General features: G+C 50.5%; 1 protein-coding gene across 1 annotated transcript in view; it reads right to left on the bottom strand.

The window, feature by feature from the left end:
• FAM20A (FAM20A golgi associated secretory pathway pseudokinase) overlaps positions 1 to 13,635 on the bottom strand; it is a 47,494-nt gene extending 33,859 nt beyond the window's left edge. The window contains exon 1 of the mRNA XM_027080506.1: positions 13,280 to 13,635. Coding sequence (XP_026936307.1) covers positions 13,280 to 13,635 — 356 coding nt within the window. The remainder of the gene's footprint in view (positions 1 to 13,279) is intronic.
• Positions 13,636 to 13,951: the final 316 nt, after the last annotated feature.

Genomic DNA, 13,951 nt, shown 5'->3' on the forward strand with positions numbered 1-13,951 from the left:
ACTCAGTAAGCACCTGCTATACACAGGCAGCGTTTTAGAGCCCGGGGTTACACTGCCCAAGAAGCTAACAGCATCCCGCCTTCTGTTCATTTCCTGTGGCGGCCCTAACAAATGACCTCAAACTCGGAAGCGTCACAGAAATTCATTCTCAGAGCTCTGCGGCCCAAGAGTCTGAAATCGTGGCGTGGGCCAGGCCCTGCTCCTTCTGGGGGCTGCAGGGGAGAATCCATCCTCTGCTTCTTCCCGTTCTGGTGGCTACTGGCGTTCCTTGGCTTGCGGCCACATCACTCCAGCCTCTGCCTTCTTGGTCACAAAGTCTCCTCCTTTTCTGTCTGTGTCTAATCTCGCTCAGCTTTTCTCTTACAAAGACACGGGTTGTAGGATTTAGGGCCCACCCACACAATCCAGCAAGATCTCCTCACGTCAAGATCCTTAACTGCATCTGCAAAGAATTTTTTTCCAAGAGGTAACGGTGACATGTTCTGGGGATCAGGACATGGCTGTATCCACTCGATTCAATCCCTCCTTGAAAAGCTGATGAGGATATACACAAAGCGTATCAATAGACAAGAGGGCATGTGTTAAGAGCCCTGATGAAAATAAAGCAGGAGTTGGTAAGAGAGGGTCCTGGGATCCCTTATGCTGGAGGGGCGGGAAAGATCTCTCTGAGTGGGCAGTTTTGCAAGTTGACCTGAAGGAAAAGAGTCAGCAGATCATCTCCAGTGGGCTCCAATGTTCTGGCCCACCTGGTTGTTTACTTATACCTTAATGAGTAAATAACATTTTGGGGGGCTTCCCTGGTGGCACAGTGGTTAAGAATCCGCCTGCCAACGCAGGGGACACGGGTTCGAGCCCTGGTCCAGGAAGATCCCACATGCCGCGGAGCAACTAAGTCCGTGCGCCACAACTACCGAGCCTGCGCTCTAGAGCCCGCGAGCCACAACTACTGAGCCCGCGAGCCACAACTACTGAAGCCTGCACACCTAGAGCCCGTGCTCCGCAACAAGAGAAGCCACCACAGTGAGAAGCCTGCGCACCGCAACGAAAGAGTAGCCCCCGCTCGCCACAACTAGAGAAAGCCTGTGTTTAGCAAAGAAGACCCAATGCAGCCATAAATAAATAAACAGATTAATTAATAATAAAAAAACCATTTTGGGTGCGTTAGGCACAGCGTCCCCTGCCCGGAGAGTGAGGAAGAAGCATTTTCATAGATGCAGATAAAGTGGTTGTAATATCACAAATTACAAGTAGCCTAAACAGACCGCTAGCTTGGTTCCTGCCAAAAAGAAGGTCTGCAGATCAACTGCTGTAAATCCAAGATCATCGTTTTGGGCTGACCCCCCAGACCTTTCAATGGATTTACAGCCCATCACAGAACAGAACGCCACCTCATCCAGTTACCTGGGGTGTACAGTTTGCAATGAGTTTAACCCAGAGGGGCCCCTGGTAGGTTACACTGCTCACATTAGGCATCCAATGGTTGCTTTATTGATGGTTTTCTAATACCTAAGGTGGGCATTGGCTTATCATCTATTTTTAATATTTTTCCAGCCAAACATTTTGCAGTCGCATTCCACGGCACATGGCTTTGATGCACTGATTACCTGTTGGCTCACCTGTCACAGCAGGTCCAAAAGAATTGTCCGAGGAGAGTCCAAGCTGCTCCCGACCCTTCGGCCCCTCTCTGGACAGAGGTCCGTGGCTTGAGTTCACTCACTGATCCCGTTTGACTCCGCGACCTTCGTAAAGAACCTTTGTTCCTAAGTCCAAGTTCAGCTAATTACTAGGTCTATGTCTCTGTTCCGAATGACAAGCCTGACGACCTACATTCCAGGCACCGCCGAGCGTTTCATCCTAAATGCACTGCCCTGAATGCCTATCAGAAGCTCTAGCAGAGAAAGCAAGATCTGTAATGTAAACGATAAAATACTCTTTTTATGTAAATCTTTTAGGTAAACGATAAAAGTCTCTTTAAAAAAATAAAAATAAAATGGCACCTGCAGGGCCTTTATGGTCATCATAACACACGACTGTAGCGGGCTGCACGCTGCTCCACCAAAAGATGTCTGTGACCTGATCTCCGGAACCTGTGAAAGTGACCTTATTTGGAAAAAGAGCGTGTGCAGAGGTAAGTAAGGCTCTTGAGATGAGATTGTCTTGGATTACCAGGTGAGTCCTAAATCCACGACGTGTGTCCTTAGAGGAGAGAGACAGAGATACAAGAGGAGGTTATGTGATCAAGGATGCCGGAGCTGGAGTGATGCAGCCACAAGCCGAGGGATGCTGGCAGCCAAAGAGGTGGCAAGAGGCACAGAATGGATTCTCCCATAGACACTCTGGAAGGCCTGCTACCCTGCCCACACCTCGATTTCAGATCGCAGCCTCCAGAATTGTGAAAGAATAAATTTACGTTGTTTCAAGCCACCAACAGTGACTTAAACAGTGGCAATCTGTCACGGTAGCCCTAGGAAACAAATACAGTGACTGAATTCTCTTTTTAGACCCTGCTCAGGAAATGCCAAGAGATCCGATGGCTTAAAGACTTGACTTCCAGCTTCCTAGAAGTGGGATGTGTCAGGCATCCAGCTGTTGCTGTGCAGCTCATAAAGGGATCCCGGAAAGGGGTCCAGGTTACTGAGGCAGAAAAGTCTGTCATAGAAAACCCATCCTGGATGGCATATTTAATTTTTTAATAGCAAATTGCATGAGAAGATCTCAGCTTCTCACCATTATATTATAATAACATACTGATATAATAAACAGGGAGCACACACTTTTCCATGTGTTGCTTTGAGGGCCTCGAGTTGCACTGACGGCGTTTTTGTCCATTTCAGTGGAGAGTTCTCTGAGAGGTCTGGCCTCTTGAGGGTCTCAGGACAAGGCAGCGCTTGTGGTTCTTGCCGAGTTTTTTCATCAGGGGTCCCACACGGAGCTCACGGAAGCCTCGCCAGCCTGGGGCAATGCCAGGGGATACTGCTTTATAATAAAATATGGATTGACTGGACATCTTTCCATGGGGGTACACCGGTCAACCTCTTACTGGCTGTAAAGCCCAATCTTTTTCAGTAATGAACTAACTATAGACTGTTTAAAGAGCTTCAGGAAGTAGAAAGGACTCTGCCTATTCATGGTGTTAACAATATTAACAATTATTTTCACAGATGCCCTTATAGATAAATGGACAGATAATGGCCTTTGGAAATTTGTTTATAAAATACAGGCTCTTAATACACCTGATAGGGAAGAACAAACCTTCATAATTGTTCTAAATATTATGTTGGTTAATACAAAAGGTTGGTTAATATGAAAGTGTTTAAAAATTTATAAAAATTTATAAAACAAACAAAACAAGGATGTCTCACAACATCCTTGTGAGAGGATGCTGTGTACTCATTCCACTCAATCAGAGCATCTGTGGCCTTGGGGAGGATTAGAGTTACTACAGGAGGAATGCAAAGAGAGACAAAGGGCCAGTTTTCAGCTTTTGACCTCAAAGATGGCCTGCAGAAGAAGGTGGACTTAAAGTCTATCCATAAATACACAGGTTGAAAAGAGAATAATTGAAGAGCTAAACACGTGGCCCCAAGGAAGGGGTTGAGTCCATCTTGTCTGGGAGTCAGGGAGGCCGAGAGGCCTCTAGAGGCTGGAAGGACCGTACCGGGAGGAGGGAGACAGTTTCAGAGATGGCTTTCGGCACCCTGCCCCGGGGAACTGAGGTGGATACGAGCCTAAGTCAGCACAATTTGTGGGGACACAATTCGGTCCACAGCAGCTTCACTGGATTTGTGAAGGGTTATATTATTTTTCCCACTGACGCCCAGGAAGGGGTCTTACCCCTGAGAGCTGCCTGTCCGGCACCCAACAACTCACCAGGAGAAAAGACTACCCTCAAGCCTTTGCTCACTAGAAGAGGACTAAGGTGTGCAGACCACCTCCACTTCGATGGCCATGGTGGCTGCATCTCCCCAGGTGGCCTTGGATCTCCTGGGGCCAATCGAATGTCGCAGAAGTGACATTCATCAGGTTTTAGCCAGGACCTCAAGAGGCTACGCACACTTCCACTCTCCCTCGGTACCCTGCTGCTACCACGTGAACAAGACCGATTGGCTGGACTGGGGGATGAGAGGCCACGTGGAGCCGTGATCAGCATCTCAGCCCGGGTCCTAGACACGGGACTCCATAGGAGGAAGTACATCCCAGAGGTAGACCACGGATGCCAGAGGGAGCCCAGCAGAGTCCAGAAGAACTGCTTGACTGAGCCCAGCCCAAATCGCTCACCTGCAGAATCATGAGTTAAGTAAATGGTTCTTGTTTTAAGTCACTAAGTATTGGAGTGATTTGTTAGGAAACAAAAGCAGAGAGTACACAGGACCTAAAAGTTGCTCTTTTATGCTCGAGTGGCCAGAAGCATTGGCAAAGTCATGGTGGGGGCCTGGTTATCAGAGAGAATGAGTGATAACAGCTGGGGCTGGGAGACGAGGGGGGCACGAGGCTTGGGTTGCAGGCACATCGATGTTAGGAAAAAAGGAAAGGAATCTACTCTATTTCTGTATCTGCCAAATCAGGGGTTTTCAAATTTTTTCTAGAAGTGGGACTTTCTTTTCAAAAGAAATCTTACACAGAATCCCCAATGGATAAAATAGGTCAAACTTATAACTTTTGGGTATAAACTGAATTTATATGGTCAAATATGTAAAATTATTTTTAAAAGCTAGTAAGAACAAGAGGGATAATAGGATTATGGACTCAAGCACTCAAAATCGGGGGGGAATGGAGGACAGAATAGTCTTATTTCAGTACCCACTTAATTTCTGCATGTTATTTTGGGAGCAGAGTGTAAAAAAATCCTGATAAACACACAGAAGTCATTGGGACAGGAGACAGTTTTTTAACAGCTCTCCTTGCAATGTCAGGACACTCCTCAATGAAACAAAGATGGGAGGAAAGTCATCTGTCCACATAAATTACCCGTGGCTGGCTCAGGGTGCTACAGTGTGCATAACACAATCAGGTGTGCATTTTCTCGTATTACGTCAAGATTGCCTTAAAGTATATACTTTCAAAATGCAAATTCAATCAATCATTTGCAGAACCTGTGAAGCACCTCCAGGAACCCTGGAAGTTCATGAGACACACTGGGAAAATGCTTGTCCCATATGTTCACTCAGAAGAAATCCTGGTTGAAGATGTGCAGAGCTTGGAAAACAGCTGTCAGAGCCTTTGGGAACCACAGACTCACCCTCTTCATGTCAAAAGGAGGAACATAGGCCTGGAGAAGGTAAGTGTTTCTCTTGGGATTAACACTCAGGCATCTTGGTTCTCAGTTGAGTTTTGGGAGAAAGAGACACTAGCCCATTAATGGGTCCACAGGAATTCCTTCTTTAGGCTCCCATGAAGAGAGCACGGCTGATTTAAGAGAAAGCCCAAATAAATAAAGATTCCTATCTTCTTGCGGTAATTTTAACGGTTGGTGTAAAAGTTCTGCACATTAGGAATCTGTTACGAATGAATTTATTTTTAAAAATGCAGCAAGCACAAGTTGAGAAACTTTCTAGCATCACTCTGGTCACATAAGTTCTTCTGGGTCACTTGAGGTCTGGGCACCCAGCCAGGTTTGGGGGAACTGCTCTTCCCACACTGAGCCACGTGGCTTGAATGGAGAGCTCAGTGGAGACTTTCCAATGACTCCACCTCCCCAGCGTCAGTGATTGGTTGAAGCCTGGGCATGCTCCTCAGAACTGGACCAATCATAACCCTCTAGAGCCTAGTCGTATCCCCAGGCCTGGCCAATCAGTGGCTTTGCCCAGGGTCTTTCTTTTCGGAAATTTTAGAAGCCCTTTTCTCTCTCTGGTCCCAGGGTTTTGGGGGCTTGAAACCGCAAGAGGGGATTACAACAAGAGGAAGAACTAAGCGTAGGGAGAGTAGAGACAGCTGACGTCACGGAATTTTGGTTACTTGATTCTCTACATTTCCTTTAAGTGCTTGCGTCGGTGGGAGTTGGGTTTCTGTCATGTGACATCAAAGTACTCTGATGAGTGTAGGCAACACTTTGCAAATACAATGTATTGTTTCCTAAGAAAATAAACATATGCACAGAAAGCAAAGTACGCATAAAACTTAAGGGAAATAGAGACCTCATCACTTGAACTCAGTAGGATCCGATGACCCCGGTTAAAAAACACACACACACACACAAAAAAACCCCCTGCAACGAAAGGGTGGTTAATCAGGGCTTGACTTGACGATGGAGTTGTGGCTGGTCAGTCTGACTTCCCCCAGCATCTCTGAGCGCCCAAGAGGAGCACAGAAGAGGCATAAATAAGCAGCCGCTGGTTGTGCAGAATTCTTTAACTCAGAGTGAAAAATCATGAGCTGGGCTGTGAGTGCAGATAAACACACTTTCCCTACAGGATTTGTCACTCATCAGCCACTGAAGAAAATGAACCAGAGAAATAGAAAAGCCCACTGAAACTGACGAAACCGGGATGACTGCATTGGCCAGAAGGACAATCTGTCCCTCCATACAGGCTCCATTTTTTTTTTTTTTTTTTTTTTTGCGGTACCCGGGCCCCCCACTGCTGTGGCCTCTCCCGCTGCGGAGCACAGGCTCCGGACGCGCAGGCTTAGCGGCCATGGCTCACGGGCCCAGCCGCTCCGCGGCATGTGGGATCTTCCCGGAGCGGGGCACGAACCCGTGTCCCCTGCATCGGCAGGCGGACTCTCAACCACTGCACCACGAGGGGAGCCCCAGGCTCCGTTTTGGTGAGCATCACGAAAAGTACTTACCCACGAACTACAGAGCTTGACCCAGGTACAGACAGCTGAAGGCAAGTTTGTTCTCTGAGAGCTGAACTTGACTTCCCAGGGCTGAACAGCTCTGGTCTTCTTCTGCCAGCAGAGCTCTTTTCTAACCCATCCACCTCTCCCACGCTGTCTAAATTCCCATCTCCCCCCAGGCCATCTTGTCTTTTACGGTCCAGCGCCTCAATTCATCTGCCCCTGTGCCAACGACTCCTCAAGTTTCTCTCTACTCTCCACATTGTGCTGAATTTTATTACAGGTTCCTGGCTTCTTGGGAACCACAGTCCTGCGCTATTTTCTATCCCCTGTGACTCCCCAAATTTACCTGGTTGGTTACCAGAGAATCTGATAAAATAGGCCCTTTTCTGGTTCTTACTGTGCCTCTCGCTCCAGCCCGATGATGCTGGCGGTCTCCAGTTCTTGGCTTCCAAGGTCAGCCTCCAGGGATCGACAGTATTGGATGTTGGCATCTCCGAGGCACTCAAGCTCGGTTCTGTCTCGATTTCACGTTTCAACCACAGGACATCCTGCCAAGTGGCAGGCCATAAGAAGAACTAGGCCTTTTCTTTTTCCGCACTACGGTTTTCCTTAGGCATATGTGTGTGTGCCTGCCTATACTGACAGGTACGCAGACGCCCTTACTCCCAGGGACTCCTGCTCCACTAAGGCTGCAGCTGTGTAGAATCGTCGCTCGGCTTTTAGCCACGCGAAGGCCGACTTCAGCAGGATCCACAGGTTCTCATCGCCCTCCAGTTTAATGAATAATCCCAAGGAAAACACAGGTCCGCACCTCCCAAGGGGCGAGTGGGGACTGCTCCGGCTAAGTCAGGGTCTCTCTGTGGTTCCCACTTTTCTTGAATGAGTGACTTTCTGGCGGCTCCTCCTCAGAAAGTTCAGGGAGCTGAGGCAATTCTCTCTTCTTGGCAAACGGCACCTTTTCAGCTTTCCTTCAGGGCTTTTTTTTTTTTTGGAAATTGATTTTATTTACGCTACTGCGGTAGGGAGGGCACCCCAGATCCAAATTCCAGGATGTCTCAGCAGGCTGGCTTTGCCTTTGCCTTTTATAGGGAGGAAGAGCCAGGTTATGGGTGGGATAATTTTACGGTTAAGATTGTTTTTGTTCGAGGCTTCTTCTCTCCCATAGGGGCGCAGGCCATTGACTAAGGGCCCCCAAATCCTGAGGTCGTCTGTCCCCCATTATCTGTCCCACAGACATTTACTCTGGCTCTCCCCTGCGGGGAACCATGAAACAGATGTATTCGTGCCACCATGTTCATGCCTGGAGCACGTGGTCATTCATGCTCGCATGACAGCTGCCATGACGCTGCACGGTCATAACAATTAACGTGATGGTATAGGGAGAGATGAGTCTAGTCAGGGAGGGACCAGAGTGGGTGGAAGTAGTCGGAAAAGCCTTTCCAGGAGCGGAAAAGCGAGCACCCGTGGACGTCCAAGGATGCAGAGGGCGAGAGCTGCTGGTCAGAGAGCATGGATTCTAGAGCCAGACCCTCTGGGTGCAAAGGCTGCCTGAGGTTTGCTAGCTGCCTGACTTAAGAAGACAAGTTATGACCACCTTCCCATCCCCAGTTTCCTCCATAAAATGAAGTAAACACAGTGCTGAACTAGTTTTCCAACCTTGTGGCTTTAACCAATACCCACTGATTAGCTCCCCGAGCTACAGGTCAGAAATCGAGCTCAGCGCGACGGAGTTCCCTGCACAGGCTGTACAAGGGTGAAGTTAAGTCATCAGCTAGGCAGAGTTCTTGCCTGGAGATTCTGGGGAAGGATCTGCTTCCATGCTCACTCTTGCTGTTGGCAGCATTCATTTCTTGTGGCTGTAGGACTGAGGTCCCTGTTTCCTGGCTGGCTGTCGACTGGGGTCCATCTTAGACCCTGAGGGTCACTCATCTCTCCTGCCACATGGCCCCTCCATCTCTGAGTCAGCAATGGGACATCCAACCCTTGTCATATGCAGAGTCTCTGACCTCCTCTTCTTTGACCAGCTAGAGAAAACTCTGCTTTTAAAGGGCTCATGTGATTAGGTCCGGCATACCTGGGTCATCTCCCTATCCCAAGGTCAACTGGTCTGGGACTTCAGTTACATCTGTAAATTCCCTTTACTGCAGTACCTAGATGAGCACTGGATTGGATAATGAGGTGTGTGTACACCCAGGGCCTGGCCTCTAGGGAGCGCATCTTGGAATCCTGCACCTACTTCTCAGGAAATTGTGAGGCCTGAGTTAGCAAGTGTACATCAAGTACCTGGCACCTACCGAGCATGTCTCAGGTAGGAGGATTTGCATGCAAAGAACTACCAAGTGGAGTTCCCAGAGGGATGAGAATTTGGTTGGGGTAAAAGGGGGCTGTCAGCGGTTGGGACCAGTGGAACAGCTGGTGAGCATCTTCCAGTTCTTGGCCGACGGGCTTCCTTCTGATGCAGCTGGAGACTGGAAGTGCCGTCCTCCTTGGATGGATGCTGGTACCCTCCCTGGTTTAGGTCTTTGCCGAGCTGACTGCAATGAGAACTGAGCTTTGAAATGAGGGAGCAGGAACCTGGAAACGGCCTCTGGATGAGCTCTCTCTGAAACCATCTGCTTGGAGCTTTTGGCTCTGAGAAGAATGGAGAGGTTTCCTCCAGCTACAAATCCAGGGATTCAGAAACCACTAAAATCACAGCTTTTCCCAACCGGCCAAGCAAGGCTCTAATTGGGAGAAAAGAGAAATGGAAGTCCAGATCCCCACTCCTTCTGCTAGCCACACACAGGTGGTGGCTGAGGCCCCTCTTCAAATCCCAGAAGGCTCGTTTCCTTTCTCAGCCTGGCATCACTGGCAGAAGAATCGAACAAGGGGTCCAGGTCCTGCTGACTCTGGGTGAATGTCAAATGGCCGGCACCCCTGAGTGAGACCCCGGGCTTTTATCTGCTCTGTGAGCTGAACTGCCTGTTCTCAATAACTCTGCGCTCCAAACGATCTCGGGCCAGCATGAGATAAGGTGGAAAGAGATAAAAAGGAGGGGATGAGAACAAAGAGATTTTATTTTCTATTCCCCGGATGCCACGGTGAGAAGAAGCTTTTTCTCCAGCAATTCCTAGACCAGACCACGCTCATGCCCAGCTGAATTCTTGCCCGTCTCTCTGGCATCACCACCCCCCCCCGCCGCCGGCCCCGCCACCTGCTGCCGCTCTCCTACAACTGCTTCGGCTTCTGGATCTTCTCATAGCTTCTCCGGGAAAAACCGGAGCCAATTTACTTCCCTCAAACAGCTGTCATTCTTGCAAAGCTGTCTCTTTGCTGTGATTTTCAAAGGGAGACTCAGGGCCAGGCTTTCTTCAGCGAAGGCAAGCAGTGGAGGTGTGAAGGCGGAAGACAGGGGCATCCGATGGAGGGAAAGACACAGGTACACACACGTGTTTGAGAAATGCTGACTCGGTAAGTGCAGGAAAATATAACCTTCTTGATACCTGAGGATGAGGTCGAGAAAGAAAAGCAGAGAGTGGCAAACTTGCATCTGTGCTGTAGCTGCCGGAGTTCTTACACCAGGCAGGCATGACCCTGTCTGACCTTGACTGTCAGACCAGAGGGTTACAGAGGAACCGACCAAAGATATGAGGGCAAACGGCCAAGCCAAGCTGACCGGCTCTGACATGTCAAAGGACAGATGCTGTCTGGCTCGGGCAGCTGCTGGGCGGGGAAGGAACCCAGAGCTCAGCCTCTAAGATGTAAGGGCAGCAACAGCATGAACCTGGGCTCCAGGTGAGCGCTGCCCTCCACCACCGCTTTGAAAGGAAAAGGCTTCATCTGGCTTGTTGGTTTAAGGTCTGAAATAGTGACGACCCCACTTCCCGGGCTCCCTGTGTGCTCTCTTCTCTAGTCAAGAGAGGTGCCGAACGTGCTGGACCGCTCGCTGATCAGCGGCCGATGGCGCGACAGAGACATTTTCCCCGACTGCATCTTTAACTTGGATTGCACTTAGTTACATCGCGAGGGGGAAAAGAGAGGAAGGGAGGGAAGAGCAGCTCGTTGAGGAGGTCTGCACAAAGCTTCGTGACAGCACGAGGATAGCACACCCTACCCAGCGTGTCAACCACATGTTGACACCCCGTGAACAAATACCGATCGAGAACCTGAAACGTTCAAAACAGTGTATCAGCTCCATCTGCCACTGGAATCAAAAAGAGACGTGCTGCGGAGGAAAAGGCGGGCCGTGTCCTAACTCCTATCGGTGACGAGCTCAAGTTATAGAAAGATACGTTCTGACTTCATACCAGTACTTATCAGTGTGGTGGTTTAAAATAAAAAAATCATTCACTCAGACTAACGGGCTCCTCTGGGCCACTGGGGAGGAAATGCTGATTTGGCTAGTTTATTACCTGCGCCTCTCCCAGTGAGGCAGATTGGTTTACTGCTACAATTATTCTGGATAGCAGTTAATGATGCTAAGTAATTACTGGTAGGGTGGCATCCACATATGTCTAGAAAGGCCTGGCTTTTCAATACTGGCTGGGTTGTGGCTGCAAACAAGGGGGGCTTGTCTGTGCAAGAGGGAAACAATTGGCAAGGTCACTCCCTGTTGTTTTTTTTTTCCTTTTTTTCCCTTTCCTTTGTTCGTTCTGATTGTCTGCACTGAAATCTGGAGCGTTGGTTGGCCCTGCACATCGCAGCAGGTACTTTTTATGTGTCCTCACATGGTCAGGGCGCTGTCTCACTTAAGGTAATGAGTGACTATCTCTCACAATAGAACTTTGAGTGCAATTCCAATGCACCCTGGCTAATGAGTCTTCCACATTCCATTTTTAGCCCTGGTATATACACGTATTAAAATCCTTGCCTTGACATTTACACTGCAGTTTGGGTGAAGGTTCTCTGCCTCTGGGGTCCGGTTTCAACACTTGTAAGTGCAGCTCCCCTCCTGTTATAGCCCACAAACCTCACTTGAGATCTCAAGTATTAAAAGGTAGTGATGAGTAGGTATCACAACTGTCACGTTGAACCAACCACACGAAACTGCTCTGTTAGCGCCGAATACAGCAAGGTCACCAGTCCCCATCAAACCTCCATTAAATGCCCAAGATCACTCCTGGTCAGTAAATGTGTTTTTCTGACATGTAATGGCACAGAAATCAAGCTCAAAACTCTGTAGGACAGATGGGTGAGAACGACTTTCGCTTTTCTTCCAAAATATTCCCTTCAACTCTCCGTAAGGACAAAAGTAACGTTAAGGCCACAGAAACGTGAGTTAAGTGACTATTGATCGACATTGACAAAAGCAAGCAACTTCTCCCACGGTCCCTCCTCAAATCCTCCATGGATGTGGGGATAATTTTCCAAGGGCAAAACTTCTAGCTCACTGGTCTGCACGTTATTGACGAAATAAAGGTAATATCGAAAATGACAGTGCCTGAGAAGCAATCTCAAACTGCCTTTTTATTGCGTCCAATCAGCAAGAGAATCGAGAACCACTTTCTTTTTAATACAAAATCATCAGCCAGTTGCAACTGAAACGCACCACAGTGACTTCAGCCGGTAACTCTCATTTTTTTTTCTTTTTGCTTTCTGAAGGCCCCCTCCACCCCTGGTCAGTCTCAGCACTACAGAGTAACGAGCAGTAAAACTGGGCTAGCGCTGACCTTCCATAGACGTTTATGTCTACCCATCCTCCAGAGGGGCTATAAAGCCAGCAAAGACATCTCATCTGGAAATCTCTTGTATTAAGAAAAGTGATGGGTGCGGTCCGAAAGTGGACTGAGTGATCTGTAGACCAGTGTGTACTTCAAAACAGAGTCCTAACTCCTATGAAGGCCTTCTGTCATCAGCTGGGGACCTCAGAACTGACCATTCCAGCTTCTCCAAAGGACCCTCCCACCCTATCCTTTCACACACACACAAAATCCTTCTTAATATTAGCCTACATATGTTTGGCATTTTTTTCCCTCTATATTTTGCCTTGGATTTAAACAAAATTCCCAGGTAGATTTTTATCTTCCCCGTGCCCAAATCCCCACGATAATAAAACCGCCTGCAGGTCGTAACTCTCACGGGACAAGCCACTTTGTAAATTGCACAGCGTGGCGACCATTTCAGGAAACTGACCACTGACTTTCTGCCCGGCTGACCTCTCGTGATCTCTGACCCCGGGCAGAGGAATAAGCAAAGGGGAAGAGCCGGGTGGCGGGTGTAGCCTCGGTTTGTGGAAGGCGCCCAGGTCTAGAGGTAGGTGCCGGGTTCGAAGCAGCTCTCTCTCGAGTTGCTCTGCTGGGGAACCTCATTCTGGAAAACCGAAGTCCGGCAGCGGCTTTCCACATCAGGGCCAGGAGAAAGAGGGGGGAGATGGCCCGGGGAACAGAAGGGGCTCAGGATGGACCCCCAGGGGCTCGCGGGGAGAGGAGCTGGGAGCACCTCCTGCTGGCGCTGCTGCCCAGAAGCTCTTCCTTGCGCGGAGATCGGCTCGGGGGCCGAGCGCCGGGGCGCGGGGTCTCACCTGTTCCAGCGGGCCACCTTCCTCCGGTAATAGCGCAGCGCCTCGGGGCCGGCCAGGAGCGAGTCCTCGGGCCCCAGCAGCGGCGGCTTCTCCGGCTCGTTGTACAGCGGGTGCGCGAAGAGGGCCCGCAGCTTGGAGCCGGGGCCGCCGCCGTCCGGCTCGGCCGGGGGAACGTGGCGCGCGGCCGGCCGAGGGGCCGAGGTGGCGGCGCGGTGGGCGCACGGGCAGCCGGGCGGGCGCTCCCGGGGCCGCAGCCGGCGCCGTACCCGGGGCCCGAGGTGGAAGTAGAGATCGGCGGCCAGCAGCACGCCCAGCAGCAGCAGGGTCCGCAGGCGGTCCCGGCGCAGCCCCGGCATGGCCCCGCCGCGGGGTGGTGGTGTTGGGGCGAGGCGCCGGAGCCCCGGGACGGGGCGCTGCCCGCGCGGAGAGCCCCCTCCGAGGGCGGTGGCCCTTGAACTCGGGGCCGGGGCGCCGAACGCGCGGGGGCTGGCGGCGTGGAAGGGCGTCCCCTCTCTGCGCGGAGCGGTCCCCGAGAGCCGCTGTCTCCCGGGCCCCTGTTTCTCGCACCTTCTCTGCCCCGCGCCCGGCAGCCCGGGAGTCCGCGGCAGGTGGAGGCTCGGGGCGCGGGGACGGGCGGCGCTCGCCTCTCGGAGGAGGGGGAGGGCGGCTGCG

The sequence above is a fragment of the Aethalodelphis obliquidens genome, unplaced genomic scaffold (genome assembly GCF_003676395.1).
Source record: "Aethalodelphis obliquidens isolate GAN/ISIS:26980383/991018 unplaced genomic scaffold, ASM367639v1 scaffold44, whole genome shotgun sequence".
Lineage (NCBI taxonomy): Eukaryota > Metazoa > Chordata > Mammalia > Artiodactyla > Delphinidae > Aethalodelphis > Aethalodelphis obliquidens.